Source organism: Diabrotica virgifera, chromosome 3 (genome assembly GCF_917563875.1).
Source record: "Diabrotica virgifera virgifera chromosome 3, PGI_DIABVI_V3a".
NCBI classification, from domain to species: Eukaryota; Metazoa; Arthropoda; class Insecta; order Coleoptera; family Chrysomelidae; genus Diabrotica; species Diabrotica virgifera.
The window spans coordinates 31,879,428-31,898,315 of NC_065445.1; the positions used below are offsets into that span (position 1 = coordinate 31,879,428).

Sequence of the window (18,888 nt, forward strand, 5' to 3'; positions counted from 1 at the left end):
TTTTAGATCATTTGTAATGAAACAATATAAAAAGATAAATAAAAAGATCTTGTATAGTTTTTCTCTAACATTAATCGCTTTTGATGATACATATACAATTTAAAACTGAAAAAATAAACGAAAAATGACGATTTTCAAGGCTCCAAATACCAGTAATAGTATATTATTCAACGAGCATGTAATGATGGCTATTACTCACGATGATGAAGTTTGCGACACGAGCCGTAGGCGAGTGTCGTAATTCATCAGAGTGAGTAATAGCCATTACATGCAAGTAGAATACTATACTTTTTCTACGACCTTTTTTATTTGGATTAGTAGAAAAATATAATTATCAACTACTAACATTATTTAAAACGAAAGATTTTATTTTTCACAAGAAAACATATTTTATATAACTATGGCAACACTGTTAGAATTACCCTCGTTGAGCTTATGAAACAATCAAACAGTTGTCATTATGTCATGGAATGGAGGTGGCTTTTAAAAATAAGACATATTTTAAGGCAATTACATGAAAAATAACGTGTGCTCTCAATTAAAATCTATTGTAAAATCAACAGTAAGTAAAACAGAATTCATTGATATAAATTTCATATCTGTAAGTCCTTTTTACGGAATTAATACCGATTGTTCATTGTTTACCTTTTAATAACGTCAATCTTAAAATGTCAAATGATGAAATTTAAACGCAAAAAATATACTAACCCATTGTTACAGTTAAAAATCCTTTAAACATGTTTCGAATTTAATTGTTCATATAAATTACAATGATTTTATTAAATAAACAAGTTTAAGTAATTTTATTTGCTAGTAGGCATATTAAAAGTGCCATGCACCACTTGAATCTAACTTCAACCCGTGAGTAAGGACCCGCGAGTAACTTCAGCCTGTGAGTATTGAACTATTAGTCACGGGTAAAGTAATGGGTGTTATTATCTATTCAAAAATGGTGAATAATGAGTATATTATTAAAAGGTCGTAGAAAAAAATATTATTTTTGAAATCGATAAGTGCCTGAATTCAAGATTAAACCTTTTTCTATCACCCTGCTATAAAAATGTCATATTTTATTTAAAAACAACGTTTTTCAATTGATAATGAGCCGCTTATATGAGGACGGGCGATTGGACTGCATTAACAACTAAAAAACAATAATTTAAAATGAAATAAGCCCAAAATACTATCGGTGTCTGATAGAACAAGAATTGATATCGAATTTAGGCACTTCGGATTTTTAAAAATAATATTTTTTACTTACTCTTTTGAGCTTTGAAAATTGTTATTTTTCGTTTTTTTTTTTAGTTTTAAATTGTTTATACCTGGGAACCGATAAACTTTAGAGAAAAAATATAAGAGACCTGTTTTGTTCCGAATTATCCAAAAATTCTGAAATAATATCTGCCCGGGCCAGAAAAATTGATTTTTGTAATTTCTTAAAAGAAAAATGTGTAGATAAATTAGGACCACTTTGGCGACCTCTTGAACCTTATTTAGGGATATCTCATGAAGTGATAATGCAAAAAACTCTCATGGAAATATTTTTGCATATCACTTTCATAAGATACCCCAGAATAAGGTTTAAGAGGTCGCCCATGCGAAAAGTGGTCCCAATTTATTTACACAATTTTTTTAAACAAATTATAAAAATCAATTTTTTATAATTGAAATAATTCCAATTATCAAAGTCAAAATATCGATTTTGAATAAGGTTTTCAAGTCTTCAATTTTCAAGAAGTCGATTTTCAAGGAAAATCAGTCGTCAATCAGTAATCAACTTAATATATAAGTATCTTTATTTATTTATTGTCTACATTGTTGAAGGTAATAATCATAATGATTGAATACTTTAATATCTAATAATAAAATATACGCCTTCTATAAAAGGGAAAAACTGGAAATCCACCAAATCCAATAAATCCTCTTCCAAATCCCAGTCCACCAAAACCTCCACCAAAACCTCTACCGAATCCCCTTCCAAATCCTCCACGGAATCCTGGTGCAAATCCTCCACCGATTCCTCTTCCAAATCCTCCACCGAATCCTCTTCCTACTCCACCACCGAATCCTCTTCCTACTCCACCACCAAATCCGTGTCCAACTCCTCCACCGAAGCCGCCTCTTCCTCCACCTCCTCCACGACACTCGCTTATTTTAGTATATAGCGAGAGTACGAGAAGCACAAGGATAACCTGTAATATAAATAAGACATTAATACAATAATAAGTTAATATTAGGCAACAATAAGACCTGAATATTTTCCTATTTCAAGGGTCTTTGGAAGATGCAGAGATGGGAATCAAAGTGAATGGAGTATTGATCAACAATATACGATATGCTGATGCTGGTGTCTTAATTTGTGAGAATATAGTTGATCTTCAACAACTCTTGTCACTATAATCGGAGAATACAGTAAGCGAATGAGATTAGAGATTAATACCAAAAAGCCCAAATCCATGATCATTTTCAGAAACTTGGATGAACTTGAAAACTCCACCATAACACTGAATATCAAGTCCATTAAAAGAGTGGGAAAATTTAAATACCTAGGGATGTGTCTTTTTGAAGACTGGGCATCGGACAGCGAAGTAAAATGTCGCATAGAGCAAACTCGATAAGCTTTCGTAAAATTCAGGAAGGCACTGACCTGTTCTGAGTTCGATATTAAACTGAGACTAAGGTTTACTAAGTGTTACGTATGGTCGGGGCTCGGTATGGTATATCGAGGGATATAAACAGATTAGAAGCTTTCGAAATGTCCATGGTATCCTAAACATACCACGGACCGCGAAAGTCACAAATGTAGATGTCCTCAAAAGAATCAACCAAGAACTCTTTTAGAAACCATCAACAAAAGGAAATCGGCGTAACTGGGTCACATCCTGCGAAACTAAAAAATATGCCAGTTTCTCCAACTTATAATCGAGGATAAAATTGAAGGCAAGAAAGGAATGGGATGCAAGAAAATGTCCTAGCTCCGAAACATAAGGCAATGGACAGGGATTAACGAGATGTAATTCCTGATGCATATTGCGAGAAACAGAAAGTTAATGGAAAATGTGATCACTAACATCCATTAGTGAATTTCTATCTGAAGAAAAAGAATATTGTTTAATAAATAATGTATATTTTTTTTATTTGAAAACTTGCAAATTTACAATCTACTCTGTACAAAGGAGTATTAAGTAAAACTGATAATTATGTAATGTTTTGTAGGTGTTGCCGGCCAGTTCCGGTTCACCTTATTCACCACTGTATTCACTAACACAAATGTCACTCACACAAGTCTTCTGGCCACTGCCTCTTGAGTCTCCGAACTGGTAATGGACGATTGGAAAGCGTGGAAATCAGCTCGTTGTTGTGATTGATACTTCTTTTTCTATGTTTGGTCGCATGCAGTCCTATTACGTCCTTTATGAATGGTATTTTTAAGACCTCATGTAATGTTTGGTTTGAAATATAGCAGGGTGCATTTGCAATGATTCTTAAAGTTTTTGACTGGTATGTCTGCAGAATTTTGGTGTTTGATGGTTTCGTACATCCCCATAGTTCAATCCCGTAGGTCCATATAGGTTTTAGTATTATTTTTTATATTGCCAGTTTGTTTTCTATGGATAATTGTGATTTTCTACCAAGAAGCCAATTCATTTGTCTGGTTTTTATTTGGAGTTGTTGTTTTTTAGCTTTAATGTGCGCTTTTAGCTTCCATGTTAGTTTCTGATCAAGGTGAATACCTAAATATTTGACTTCGGCCTTCACTGGGATAACTTGGTGATTTATTGTAACATGTGGACAATTTACATGTATGTTCGTAAATGTTATGTGAGCCGATTTTTCGTGGTTGACTTTGATTTTCCATTTTTGGAGCCAGTTTTGTAATCGATCGAAATGTGTTTGTAGCTTGTTAGAGGCCACTACTGGATCATGGTCAAGCGCAATTATTGCTGTATCATCGGCAAACGTGGCGATAGTTGTTTCGTTGGTAGTCGGTATATCAGCAGTGTATAATAAGTACAAAAATGGTCCCAAAACACTGCCTTGGGGTACTCCTGCCCTTATGATTTGGTAGCTTCTGTTATCTTTTTCCATTTTGACATCGAAATGTCTGTCGGAAAGGTATGATTTTAGAAGTAAGTAAATCTGACTCGGCATGTTTGCTTTTAATTTGTATAACAGCCCTTGGTGCCAAACCTTATCAAAGGCTTGCTGAATATCTAGAAATGCTGCAGTGCAAATGTTCTTGTTTTCTAAACCGTCTCTGATTAAATTTACTATCCTATGGCATTGCTGAGTTGTGGTGTGTTTTTCCCTAAAGCCAAATTGATGATTTGGTATTAAATTATTTATGGAGGTTATACTATTTATTCTACTTTGCAGTAGTCGCTCAAATATTTTAGAGAGTATGGGCAGCAGATTTATAGGTCTGTACGAGGCAGCTTCTGTTGGTGGCTTTCCAGGTTTGGCGATCATGATAATTTCAGCAAATTTCCATTGCGTTGGATAGTAGGAGAGATGCAGAATTCGGTTGTATAAAGTAGTGAGAAACACGATAGCTCTTCTTGGTAAATGTTTGATAATTTCTCCCACTATTAGATCATAACCTGGAGCTTTATGAGAGTTGATTTTCTTTATCTCTTCCATAACTTCTGATGGAGTAATTGATCTAGCAGGTGGTGATAGTTGACAGGGAGCATCTAAATAGCTATTTATTTCTTCATCTTCGAATAAATCTACTGGTGCAAACACTTTTTCAAGGTATTCTACAAAAACTCTTGCTTTTTCCTCATTTGATCTAGCCCATGCATTATCGTTCTGTCTTAATGGAGAAGCTGTTACGACGGGTCTTTTTATTTTTTGGATCGCTCTCCACAATGAGTGATCACTGGAAATAATGTATATAAAAAAATGATGTCCTTCTTCAAGAAATACATGATATTTATAGTTTATCTTTGCTAATATGAAGTTTATCAAGGACTGTATGTTTTCGTGTCCACTTTTTGGTATAAGTACCCAGTAATTTTTGTTACTGGAAATTCTCTGGCTATGATCATTACCAAATGCGATGCGGGAGAGGACATAGTCCATTACATTGTATATTTGTTTTTGACGTTTCGACTTCAACCACGGAAATCGTTTTCAAAAAAATTTGAAAAATCATTACATAGTTAAGGAGATTATTACCGAGCTCTTGATCTGTGATTATCCTCATTTCTTCTCATTAACTCCTCATCTATTGACACACTGCTCATCCATAGGTCGTTTAGATACACCAGCGTATTGCAGATTAAATAGCAGATTCATTTAGGACTTTAAACTACTATGTAACCTTTTTGTTTTTCTGTCCCAGTAAGATCTCGTGCAATCGTCCGCTAGAGCATTTCGACAGTGAAGCTTATGCAAGACGACCGCCTGCCCTACTTGACTATCAGATCAACTATTGGGTATACTTATTTACAAAGCTCAATTGACTTACTATTCTACTCCATTTATCACTGTTTATTGCTCATTCTTCGCAATAATAAAGTCCCTCTTTTCTGATATCTTTCTAGAGGTACGCTATCAAACCACCTTTGTGTGGGTTAGTGTTGCCCAAAATCGGTCTTGGTCTTGCAGTCTTGGTCTTGTTCTTGCGTTTTCGCAAGACCAAGACCAAGACCGCCTAATTTTAGCAAGACCAAGACCAAGACTTAGCTTGCAAGACTTAAGCAAGAACAAGACTAAGCCTGCGAGACTCTTGCGTCTTGCGGTTAGAACTGAAAGTCGTTTTAGGGAGTATATAGGAAAATAAAATATTTGGCACATCTTTAACAGCAGACGATTTCTTTGCTCTGAACTTTATTGTCCAGGTTTTTGGTACGAGTGTACCAATCAAACTGTGTTTTTAAATACATATTTTCTTAACATTCTGTTTTTTAATTCATTCGTTTATGTTGGATAATAAAAAACTTGGTACTTTTTTAACTAGCCATGTTTTTCATCAATGCAGGGTGTTTTAAATAAGTATGGTAACCTTACAGGGTAATTCAGCACGAAAAATAATGACAGTTTGATTTGATTTATAAACATAGGTATGTCCTATTAGAGGTAAAATTGGTTTGAGAGGTTGATGAGTTTTTCCATGAACACAATTATTGGATATTGACAAGTTAATGAATTTATCTCCATAAAGTATCATGACGTTGGGATTCAAAATGAAATAGGTAATGAATACAATGTTAATAAATAATTATTAAGTACATAAATAAGTTTATACAAAACAGTTGCCTCTATAGAAAATCACATGTGATAGAAACAGAAGTAATGTTACTGTTAAAATATCAACATCCATTTTATACATACAAAGGTACCGATAGAAAATTTTGCTGACTTACAACTACTAACGATCTATCAAAAATAACAGTCTCTTCTTTAAAAAATGAACAATAAGTTTCGTTGTTTGAAAATAAATGCCATTATTTTCGGCGACAGCCACAAAAGTCGCCTGCTTAACCATAAAATAGATAATGTTACCCATTATGTAAGCGTAGGCTATCTGTTACAAAGAAATTTAAACCCATATTTTTCTAATCAATCGCCGAACAGATAATGCACACGAATAATATACAGTTTCAACAATACAATATAACACACAAGTCGCCTGCTTGATCGCAAAATAGATTATGTAAAATATTTGCTACAAAGAATTAATTTAAGCTCATTTCTTTAATCAATCGCCGAATAGATAATGAACACAAAAATAATAAACAGTTATGTTTAATAATGTATTGTTTGAAAGATCACTAAATAATATGTATTACCGATTCGGCACTCCAGATTGTAAGGAAAAATTCACTAAGGGCAATAATAAGTTTTAACGAGTTTTACCTTGAAACCGAAATTCACAATCATGCACTTAGTGAAGTATACCATAAATTATCTCAGCAATTAGAATAGAGCCCCAGTTGATTTCCTCAGAGCTGGACAGTACCGTATTGAGTTCAAATTGATGAAAATGTCAAAATCTCAAAAAAAAGCACTTAGTGAGTTTCACCTCTAATAGGAGGGTATGTCCACAAATGCTTCGTTTCCGAAATAGGGGTATTAAAATTTTTCTTACAAACTGAGGACTTATTTATTGCTCTAAAACCTGTTGAGATATGCAAATGTTTGGTGAGTTTTATGAGGTAGTTATTGCGCATTTTTGACATACAATTAAGAATTTAATATTCACCATTGGCATGCATACGTAAAAGTCATGCATACGTCATTTTAACATGACTCGTTTGTTTAGAATTACCCCTTAAAGTTTGCCATACTTATTTAAAAACACCCTGTATTAATGAAAAACATGACTAGTTGATAAAATACCTAACTTTTTTGTTATACAACATAAGCGAATGAATCAAAAACAGAATGTTAAGAAAACATTAGACTATAGTTGGGTTTTAATTTTAGTATTTTATATGCTAGAATATTCCACAAAATGATACGAACTTTGAGAAAAAAACACAGTTTGATTGGTATACCCGGTATCCGGTATACAATGACACTTTACCTGTCTAGCAACAATATTTTTCCAGCGATATCATTAAAGAATACGGTCATTTAGCCTTATATATAATGCCAACTGCGAGACTTGCAAGACTCTTGCTGCAAGACCAAGACCATGACCGGGAGCGCAATACCAAGACCAAGACCAAGACCAAGACCAGGTGTACTGGCGCAAGACCAAGACCAAGACTATCTAAGTCTCGTCTTGGTCTTGCATTTGGGCAACACTAGTGTGGGTCGTCATTTCCTTCTTTTCGTGATTGGGTTGTAACGGTCCACCCGTTATATTATCATTTTTAGCGCTGTAATTATTTTTAAAAAAATAATTATTTTCTCTTGACCTCCCATTTAAATTCTTTAATTTATCGTAAAGGACTTCTCATGTGACGTCACACTGTACGGAACATAGTTGTTGAACCGTTCCTTGTCGTTTAATTCGTGTTCCGTGAGAGTTTGACGTTTTCCTCGCTGACTGTGGGAGGAATGAGAGGCACTTGGCCGGTGGCTGCGAGGTTGACAGGTTGGTGTTGGTGGTTAGTACCGTAAATGGCGGTTAATTTCTTCGAAATTAATTTTTATTTCAACTAAGTTTGGAAGTATAGTAAAAAGTTACCACCACTTGTTTCCTGGAGTACGGGTTTCCTGGAGTAAGGATGGGAGTACCATCAGTGGAAGAGGAATAAAAAATTAACCGGTAAATCGTTTTTTCTACTAATGTTTTTTAGTTAACCTTGAATATATGAAATAGTTGGTTCATTGTTAAATGTTCTTAGCCAGTCCCTTAGGTGAAGGATGTAGATTATTTCGATCTTTATATTATCTTTATATCGATCTTTATATTAATGGGGTTTTTGGTTTTACATAACCAAACATTTTTGAAGTCCTCAAATTAATATTGGAAATAATTACCATTTCTCTGTACGTTTTAAACCGATTGAACATCCAATATATCTATAAATTTTCATGTCCAATATATCTATAAATTGTCATGTAACTATCTTTGTCTGGTTCAATACCATTTCATTAAGGTATATAAAATGTATGTAGATGGCTATTACTATCTTAATCTCATGTTATTTCAGATAAGTCATATTTTATATTCCTATTTCAAATGCAATGCCATTATTTGTTCATGTTTTCAAACTCAAAATAGTTCAAGGTTACCTGAGATTAGTTTTTGTTCCATTTTTAATGGTTATTTTTTTTATGTTATTGCTTCTAAAAAGTTTTCCTCGATTATTTCTTCTTCTCTTTACTTTTGTTACCGGTTTATATGAGAAATCAAACGAAGTATATGTTTTTAGCCATTTGGAAGAAAACTAACCCTCATGTGATGTCGTACCCACCTTGACTACCTAGGGAAGCCACCTTGACCTTATTGCAGCTACCGCCAAGTCAAACTGGGAGTATGTTTTGGGAACAAGCTTTTTGGGGGACATTCCAGCTCCTTTTCGTCCTGCCACCTGGGCCTACGGGGGGGCATGGAGGTGCATCATAGTGATGCTCATTTTCTAGGATGCAACCGCAACCTCGTTTGGGAACATTTAGTGAGGAGTTTTAGTAACTATTGGTTTTTTTTATATTTCAGACTATCTGTTAAATACACTATGTTTTTTTTCCAGATTTAGGTTACCTCTGTTTTTTTTTGACATATGTATTTATATATTAGATTATTTGGTTCCCAAACTTTGTATCTACGGTAACTTCTTGTGCACAGGAATAAGCCTAGAGAAAATTAGGTTTTTAATACTTTATTATTGCTTTGATATTGGTTTATGTAATTCGGGTAAATTTATTTTGTAACATTACTTGCTTGTTTCCCAAATATTGTATTTATTCGCTTTATTTCGTTTGTTCGGTTACTTCGTCGTTACTTTATTTCATTGCATTTGCTCGGTTAATTTAGGTCATTTTGTCGGTATTTTTCTTAACTTCACTTCTATAACGTTTATTCATTTGTATATTTAATTTTGCTTTATTCAGTATTGTATTTTCTCTTAGTGAGGCTTGGGCCTATTTATTTGTATTATTTTCATCTTCGTCGGTTTCCTTTAGTTGTACGTAGCAGGCGTACTATAACCATTTGGTAGAAGACTTATGTAATTTTGTACCCTATATGTTAGTAAGAGGTACTTATATTTAAGTTTGTAACAGATAACATTATTGTTGTTATCTTTAAAATATATATATCTTCTTGTATAACTTATGTCATTTTAGAGTCACAGCATAATATGAACTTGCTTAACTCAGAGATTGTTAAAAATCTGAGTTATTTTTAATAAATATGTTTATTTATTTTGTATATCATTTATTTTTTTATTACTCCTTTATGTTCATTATTACAGGTTTGATATATTTAATATCTGACAGCAGTATAAGATACCTGGGAGAATGATCGAAGATCATTTTCATGGCGCCCATGATTTGTTAGATTTATTTATCTTGTTCGTCTTTAGAAATTATTCATCTTCATTCCTCTTCAGTACATTATTCTTATTTTATTATTTCATATTTTAGTCATTATTACTATCTACATAGAGCTACTGTTCTTCGACAGGCATGCAAACGAGCCGTATCCATCCTTGAGTGTCAAGTTGCTCTCTTGCATCTATAGCTAGCCAACTCTATTCAGTTAGCCTCTGTCTCTTCCCACGTCTACTTATTATCCCTTCTAATTCCCCTTTCTTCAGTACTACTGCAAAGTAGTATTTTTTATTTTTCCTACTTTGGCTCAACCGCTGAAGCCCCTTCATTTTTATTTTCATAAGAGGCCCCAACTAGTTACCTTAGTCTTTTCTTTTCTTCTTTTTTTTCCTTACTTCTGTTGGAGTATATCTTTCTTTTTACTTTCACTCCAACAGAAGTTTTCTTATTTTTGTTACACTGGCGCCCAACGTGGGGCCAACCGTTTATGGTTCTAAGACAGTAGTTCTTTTAGTTCAATTTTCTTTTATTGGAATTTTCTGTTTTATTAACTTTTTGAGATCTTTGTATACATGTTACTTCTGATTTATTTTTGGTCTTTAAAACTTTACGAATACTAAACAGGTAGACTTATGCTGCTTTTGGTTTTGATTAGTTTATTTCGATACCTCATTTTTAGTTTTAGTGGTACAGCTCATATGTTAGTTTGGATTTTGTATTTTTATTGGAAACTTATTTATGTATTTAGATTGAGTATACATAACTGACATTATGTTCTATTAGTTAAATTTTTATTCCTTCTACCAATGGTAGTACGTTTGCGCGTACAATTAATCGTTGAATATATGCATACATTTTTTTCTAGTATGGTTATATTTTATACATAACTAGAAATCATTTTCAGTATTTAGGTATTTTATTTACTTTATTGATTTGATTATTTATATATTTTGCTGGCATTTTGATTTGTTGGTGTGTCGCTAATATTTTCTCCATATGTATATTGTCTTACAAACTTTAGATTATATTTTATATTTGTTATTTTTGATATTTGGATTGTTTGGTAAGACAGGCACACACCACAAAGCAATATCAGTCCAGAACATTAGCTTCTATACATGATACGTTGAATTCGCATGGTTCGGATGATTACAGATGGTCATCCAAATTATTTTTCTTTAATTGGTAGTGTTAAACATTACAATGATAAATTGTATAGTTAAGTAGTTCCACTATCCATCTCATATTCCAGTTTTGTTAAATTTTGGTAATAATATTATATCAGTGTGGGTACCATAATATAATGCTTATATGAATCAGATACTTTAGGTTGAGATTCAAATATAAATTCTTTATTAGTTAGGAAACATTGATACTACTTTTCTATTAAGTTATAGAACAATCTTCAGAAGAAGATTACCTTAACAGTGTTGTTCAAGCTAATCTCTTCTTCTGTTTGTCTTTAGCTTAGCTCAATCTTTAGTATGGTTATAACTTTTAGTCCAATATTGTTTTTTTATCATATGATAATGCAGGTACCCACATAAATTGCTTGATTTCATCTTTGGCTTAGTTTTGATGACATTTATTTATTACTTATTAATTTAATTATTATGTAGTACTTTATGTATGAGTTTATTTTTTTTTATTATTAGGTATGGTGCATTTTAATTATTATTATGAGTCAATATTATTAATTGCTGATCCTGTCAGTAGGATTACACAATTGATACTAACTTCACTTGTATTTTTGTTCAGTTTTTGCACACCTAACCCCTAAGTTAGTAGGGTTGTTAACTTATTATATATTTATATATTTGGATAGGTAAGCTCATACAAGTACTCTTGTTTAATATGGATATTATTATGGAACTATATGTTATACACTGCATATCTCAGGTTATGTGTTATATTATTTTGAATATTTGATTACTTACTAATTTTTATTATTTTTGATATCTTGTTATTGAATTTGCCATATTGGAAAGATGTGGTTTTTAATTTGTTATTGGGTTACTCTATTAACATTTGTCTAAAATATGTTAAACACTTCATAATAATTTATATCCTTCTATCCTACACACTATGATTCTGGAATGAGTTTGGAATGTTGATGTGAGTATGTATGGTTTCTTAAGTCTTTTATTGATTTCTTCTTGTGGACTAGTCTGTCGTTACTCTGTTAACGCTAGTGAGTGAGTACGTGGGTTCGAAATTCAGCAACTGATCACTGCTATCCGGTTTCGTAATCTATGTCCTCATGGTAGAGTAGGCAGATGTCTTTTCATCATTACATTTCCTAACCATTTTTCTGTAATTAGTTTACTTATACCAGTTTTTTTTACAATTTAATAGGGAAGTATTTAGTTCATATTAGGCCTTTTACTTCATAGTATGTTTGTACTTTGAGTTGATGAGTAAACATGGATAAATATCTTGCGCACTTGTTTATAAATCAATGCTTAGGCCATCCCTATACATAGTAGGTTCGTTAAGTCAGTATTTGGAGTGTTTAGACAGATGAGTTGTTCATTTGAGTATATTCCCACTTCTTTCCTTAGGCATTAGTCTTGCTATTCAGATTCTGGAATATTTCCTGAATAATTCCATGTATGTGAGAACGCATGAATCTGCAGTTTTATTTAAAACTTGTTGCTCGTTCTCGTCAATTTTTTTTCTTATCACTTATCCTATTTTTTTTCCTATCACCTATCATAGTGTCATAGAACTTATGAGTTCATCATGTATTCTTTTTCTTTCTTACTTATTCTTACGTTCTTAGTACTTTATCTGTGTCTGGTTATTCTCATACATCTGTTGTAGCAACATGCTATAGTTCGCGAATACCAGCATGAATTAAGTTATGTATTTTCTAGAATACTTTAGTCAATACACTTTAGGTATTTATCTTACCTTTGATTTAGTTTGGTTACATCTCTGTTACTTAGTCTGTTAGCAATATTTATTCTGACTTATTTTGGATTACTTAGTTCGGATAGGTTCATATTACCGGATGAGGGTGTATGTAGACCTAATTTATTTATTTTGTTCAGTATTAGTTACCATTGGATCCAATAATTTAGTTTATTTAGTATTAGTAAGAATTGGTCCATAAATTTGCCTGATCGTTCTTCTTTGGATATACTCCTATATAAATCTGGTGTCCATTGATAGTCCGATTCTGGATAAGTGTCCGATTCTTCATTTATTTTGTGTATTTAGTTGGATAGGTTCGTATTACCGGATGTGGGTGTACGTAGACCTGATCTGTTATGTGGTTTAGTATTGGTGTGAATTGGTCCATAAATTTGCCTGGTCGTTCTTCTTTGGATATGCCTTTTATGAATCTGGTGTCCACTGATAGTTCGACTTTGGATTAAGTGTCCGATTCCACATTTATTTTGGTTATTGAGTTTTGGATTCCTTTGGTATGTTTATTATTGGTATTATTTGACATTAGTGAGAATTGTTCCATAAATCTTCCTGATTGTTCTTCTCTGGATATACTATTATGAATCTGGTGTCCATTGTTAGTTCAGTTTTGGATAAAGTGTTCAATTCTTTACCTATTTTAGTTACTGATTTTTTTTATTCACTTTGGTACATTTACTTTTGATATGGTTCGAATTGGCTCACACCTTTTCCTGGTTGTTCCGTTCTTGGATATACCCTTTATAAATCTGATGTCCATGGATAGTTCAATTTTGGTTTTAGTGCCCAATTCGACACTCAGTTATTATTATGAACTTAAGTACAATATTTAGTTTTGTTTTGACTTTTGAGCAATATATGTTAATATTTGGTAGCAGAGAGTAACATAGTAACATTTTAGTATGAGTTTGAGTCATGTATTGATTTATTTTTCCTTGACCATTAGTTTATATTTAGAAGTAATCTTGCGAATCAACGTGGATTGTTAGATTATTGTAAATTTAGTTGTTAATATTTTGAAGTTTAAAAAAAAAAATTTTTTTTTGTTAAAAATTTTTTTTTCCCGAGTAGGAGGGGATTGTAACGGTCCACCCGTTATATTATCATTTTTAGCGCTGTAATTATTTTTAAAAAAATAATTATTTTCTCTTGACCTCCCATTTAAATTCTTTAATTTATCGTAAAGGACTTCTCATGTGACGTCACACTGTACGGAACATAGTTGTTGAACCGTTCCTTGTCGTTTAATTCGTGTTCCGTGAGAGTTTGACGTTTTCCTCGCTGACTGTGGGAGGAATGAGAGGCACTTGGCCGGTGGCTGCGAGGTTGACAGGTTGGTGTTGGTGGTTAGTACCGTAAATGGCGGTTAATTTCTTCGAAATTAATTTTTATTTCAACTAAGTTTGGAAGTATAGTAAAAAGTTACCACCACTTGTTTCCTGGAGTACGGGTTTCCTGGAGTAAGGATGGGAGTACCATCAGTGGAAGAGGAATAAAAAATTAACCGGTAAATCGTTTTTTCTACTAATGTTTTTTAGTTAACCTTGAATATATGAAATAGTTGGTTCATTGTTAAATGTTCTTAGCCAGTCCCTTAGGTGAAGGATGTAGATTATTTCGATCTTTATATTATCTTTATATCGATCTTTATATTAATGGGGTTTTTGGTTTTACATAACCAAACATTTTTGAAGTCCTCAAATTAATATTGGAAATAATTACCATTTCTCTGTACGTTTTAAACCGATTGAACATCCAATATATCTATAAATTTTCATGTCCAATATATCTATAAATTGTCATGTAACTATCTTTGTCTGGTTCAATACCATTTCATTAAGGTATATAAAATGTATGTAGATGGCTATTACTATCTTAATCTCATGTTATTTCAGATAAGTCATATTTTATATTCCTATTTCAAATGCAATGCCATTATTTGTTCATGTTTTCAAACTCAAAATAGTTCAAGGTTACCTGAGATTAGTTTTTGTTCCATTTTTAATGGTTATTTTTTTTATGTTATTGCTTCTAAAAAGTTTTCCTCGATTATTTCTTCTTCTCTTTACTTTTGTTACCGGTTTATATGAGAAATCAAACGAAGTATATGTTTTTAGCCATTTGGAAGAAAACTAACCCTCATGTGATGTCGTACCCACCTTGACTACCTAGGGAAGCCACCTTGACCTTATTGCAGCTACCGCCAAGTCAAACTGGGAGTATGTTTTGGGAACAAGCTTTTTGGGGGACATTCCAGCTCCTTTTCGTCCTGCCACCTGGGCCTACGGGGGGGCATGGAGGTGCATCATAGTGATGCTCATTTTCTAGGATGCAACCGCAACCTCGTTTGGGAACATTTAGTGAGGAGTTTTAGTAACTATTGGTTTTTTTTATATTTCAGACTATCTGTTAAATACACTATGTTTTTTTTCCAGATTTAGGTTACCTCTGTTTTTTTTTGACATATGTATTTGTATATTAGATTATTTGGTTCCCAAACTTTGTATCTACGGTAACTTCTTGTGCACAGGAATAAGCCTAGAGAAAATTAGGTTTTTAATACTTTATTATTGCTTTGATATTGGTTTATGTAATTCGGGTAAATTTATTTTGTAACATTACTTGCTTGTTTCCCAAATATTGTATTTATTCGCTTTATTTCGTTTGTTCGGTTACTTCGTCGTTACTTTATTTCATTGCATTTGCTCGGTTAATTTAGGTCATTTTGTCGGTATTTTTCTTAACTTCACTTCTATAACGTTTATTCATTTGTATATTTAATTTTGCTTTATTCAGTATTGTATTTTCTCTTAGTGAGGCTTGGGCCTATTTATTTGTATTATTTTCATCTTCGTCGGTTTCCTTTAGTTGTACGTAGCAGGCGTACTATAACCATTTGGTAGAAGACTTATGTAATTTTGTACCCTATATGTTAGTAAGAGGTACTTATATTTAAGTTTGTAACAGATAACATTATTGTTGTTATCTTTAAAATATATATATCTTCTTGTATAACTTATGTCATTTTAGAGTCACAGCATAATATGAACTTGCTTAACTCAGAGATTGTTAAAAATCTGAGTTATTTTTAATAAATATGTTTATTTATTTTGTATATCATTTATTTTTTTATTACTCCTTTATGTTCATTATTACAGGTTTGATATATTTAATATCTGACAGCAGTATAAGATACCTGGGAGAATGATCGAAGATCATTTTCATGGCGCCCATGATTTGTTAGATTTATTTATCTTGTTCGTCTTTAGAAATTATTCATCTTCATTCCTCTTCAGTACATTATTCTTATTTTATTATTTCATATTTTAGTCATTATTACTATCTACATAGAGCTACTGTTCTTCGACAGGCATGCAAACGAGCCGTATCCATCCTTGAGTGTCAAGTTGCTCTCTTGCATCTATAGCTAGCCAACTCTATTCAGTTAGCCTCTGTCTCTTCCCACGTCTACTTATTATCCCTTCTAATTCCCCTTTCTTCAGTACTACTGCAAAGTAGTATTTTTTATTTTTCCTACTTTGGCTCAACCGCTGAAGCCCCTTCATTTTTATTTTCATAAGAGGCCCCAACTAGTTACCTTAGTCTTTTCTTTTCTTCTTTTTTTTCCTTACTTCTGTTGGAGTATATCTTTCTTTTTACTTTCACTCCAACAGAAGTTTTCTTATTTTTGTTACAGGGTCCCGTTTTAGGATCATCTTTGGCATCCTCTTCTTTTCCATTCTCATCATATTCTCCATCCATCTCACTCTCTGTGCCTTTATTAGCGACTGATGCTTGGTTCGTTATACAGTTCCTCTAGCTCCCTGTTTGTTTGTCGCACCGTATTTTTGCCTCCATATAGAGCACTGAGCACTTTCATTTCCCATCTTTCCAATTTCTCCGCATTTGCTTTTTTCATTGTCCATACTTCGCTGCCATACGTCCCTGTGGGCCATATTACCGTTTTATATATCCTTCATTTTGTTTTTCTCGATACATATTTGGATTTCATCAGTGGTATAGGGCTCCCATCTTTTTATTTCCCTTTGCCAATCTGGCATTAAGTTCCCATTCTTCTTGACCTTTCTCTTCTATAAGAACCCCAGATACGTAAAATGGACCAATATCTCGAAAATATATTCCCTTGATTCATTAGATATAAGTAAACTGCCCCTCCTCTTTTTGCTTTTTGCTCTGTATCTCCGAGTATCATGTACTTTGACTTCTCCTGGTTTATTTATATAGATCAAAATATTTTGCCTTCTTTTCTAATCTTTTTATTTTTATTTCTAATTTTTTTTCTTATTTTCCTTAACAAAGTCAGATCCTCAGTGAAGGTCAGACAATTATGTTCACTGTTGAAGATGGATCCGGTTGTTTTAACTCGGCTATTTCTGATTATTGTTTCCAAATATTAAGTTAAAAAGCATCGTTTATAACGGATTTTCTTGTCAAAGACCTCTGTCCTTTTCAAATTCATCAGAGTCTTTCTTATTAACCTAACCAGTTTTGCGGCTATGCCCAACTAGGTCACTTAGGGCAGTCAATGAGAGTAGTTGGCTCCGAATTCCATCCTACTACATCGATTTACTTGATATTTTCACAGTAAGTAGAGAATAGTTCAAGAAACAAAGTCTACCCTATGCCAATGTATGCTTTTATCTTGGGGGTGGTTCCCACCACTTCTCGGGGGTGGATATTTTTTGGTTAAAATAGCCACAGAAGTGGCTATAGAACCTAATTCTAAGCAAAAACTGTTCTAGAATTTTTTTGAAAACGCAATACTTTTTGAGTTATTCGTGGTTGAAAATTGGCCATTTTCATTGAAAAATTACACCTTTGTGGACGGTTTTTTGCGAATACCTTAAAAACTATGCATCTAACGAAGAAAACTGTATAAAATATTCTTGTAGCTTATAAAAAAACAAAGAGATCTGTTCTTTCATAAATCTTCTACTTATAACACAAAAAGAGATATGGTAGGTGAGAAGAGTTTGTTTTTTTTGGTGCATGCTCAAATCGGTGTATTCAACTTGAAATAACAGAGAAACGGGATATTTTAGATGTATAATGATACCAATACCTTTTGTAGTGCTTCAAAAGACCTTTAAAATGAGCAATATTAAATGCTGATTTCATTCAAACTTAGCGAGATTGGCTACAAAAAATTGATCACTAATGTATTTTAAGAAAAGATGAGAAGTATATTTAACCCCTCATCCATCAGAATTTAAATGTATCATTTTTCCTTCTGCAATACTTTTTTACTATAGTGTTATTTCTATGTTTAAACAGTTGGACGGGTTTAAAATGAATGGTTTTTGAAAAAAATAAGATCAAATTATAGAGCACATTTTTAAATTTTCTTAAAAATCTTCCTTTTTCTCCATATAAGTCGAAAATGATAAGAGATACGAAAAAAAGATACAGCACAAAAATGTAGGGTTTTTTTTAGGTAAAAATTTTGTTATTTTTCATTACTGTATCTCTTATTATTTTCAAGTTACATGGAGAAAACGAAGATTTTTAAGAAAATTGTAAAAATGCCCTCTATAATTTGATCTTATTTTTTTTTGAAAAACCATTCATTTTAAACCCGTCCAACTTTTTGAACATAGAAATAACACTGTAGTAAAAGGTATTGTAGAAGGAAAACGATGCGTTTAAATTCTGGTGGATGGGGGTTAAATATAATTCTCATTTTTTCTTAAAATACATTAGTCATCAATTTTTTGAAGCATATCTCGCTTAATTTGAATGTAATCGACCTTTAATGTTGCACATCTTAAAGGTCTTTTCAAGCGCTATTAAAGGTATTGGTAGCATTATACACCTAAAATCGACCGTCTCTCTGTTATTTCAAGTCGAATACACCAATTTGAGCATGCACAAAAAAAAACAAACTATTTTCACCTTACCATATCTCTCTTTGTATTATAACTGGAAGATGTATGAAGGAACAAGTCTTTTTTTTTGTAAGCTACACAAATGTTTTATATAGAT

General features: G+C 32.6%; 1 protein-coding gene and 1 long non-coding RNA gene across 2 annotated transcripts in view; one reads left to right on the forward strand and one right to left on the reverse strand.

The window, feature by feature from the left end:
- Positions 1–1,778: 1,778 nt before the first annotated feature.
- LOC126881818 (uncharacterized) overlaps positions 1,779–18,888 on the reverse strand; it is a 31,211-nt gene continuing 14,101 nt past the window's right edge. Inside the window, exon 2 of the mRNA XM_050646405.1 lies at positions 1,779–2,192. Within this exon, the coding sequence (XP_050502362.1) occupies positions 1,857–2,192 (336 nt within the window). The 3' untranslated portion in view covers positions 1,779–1,856. The remainder of the gene's footprint in view (positions 2,193–18,888) is intronic.
- Positions 7,895–16,483, forward strand: LOC126881819 (uncharacterized). The gene is made up of 3 exons (XR_007697013.1): positions 7,895–8,224; positions 8,835–14,392; positions 15,003–16,483. It is a non-coding gene; the product is annotated as an uncharacterized LOC126881819 (long non-coding RNA).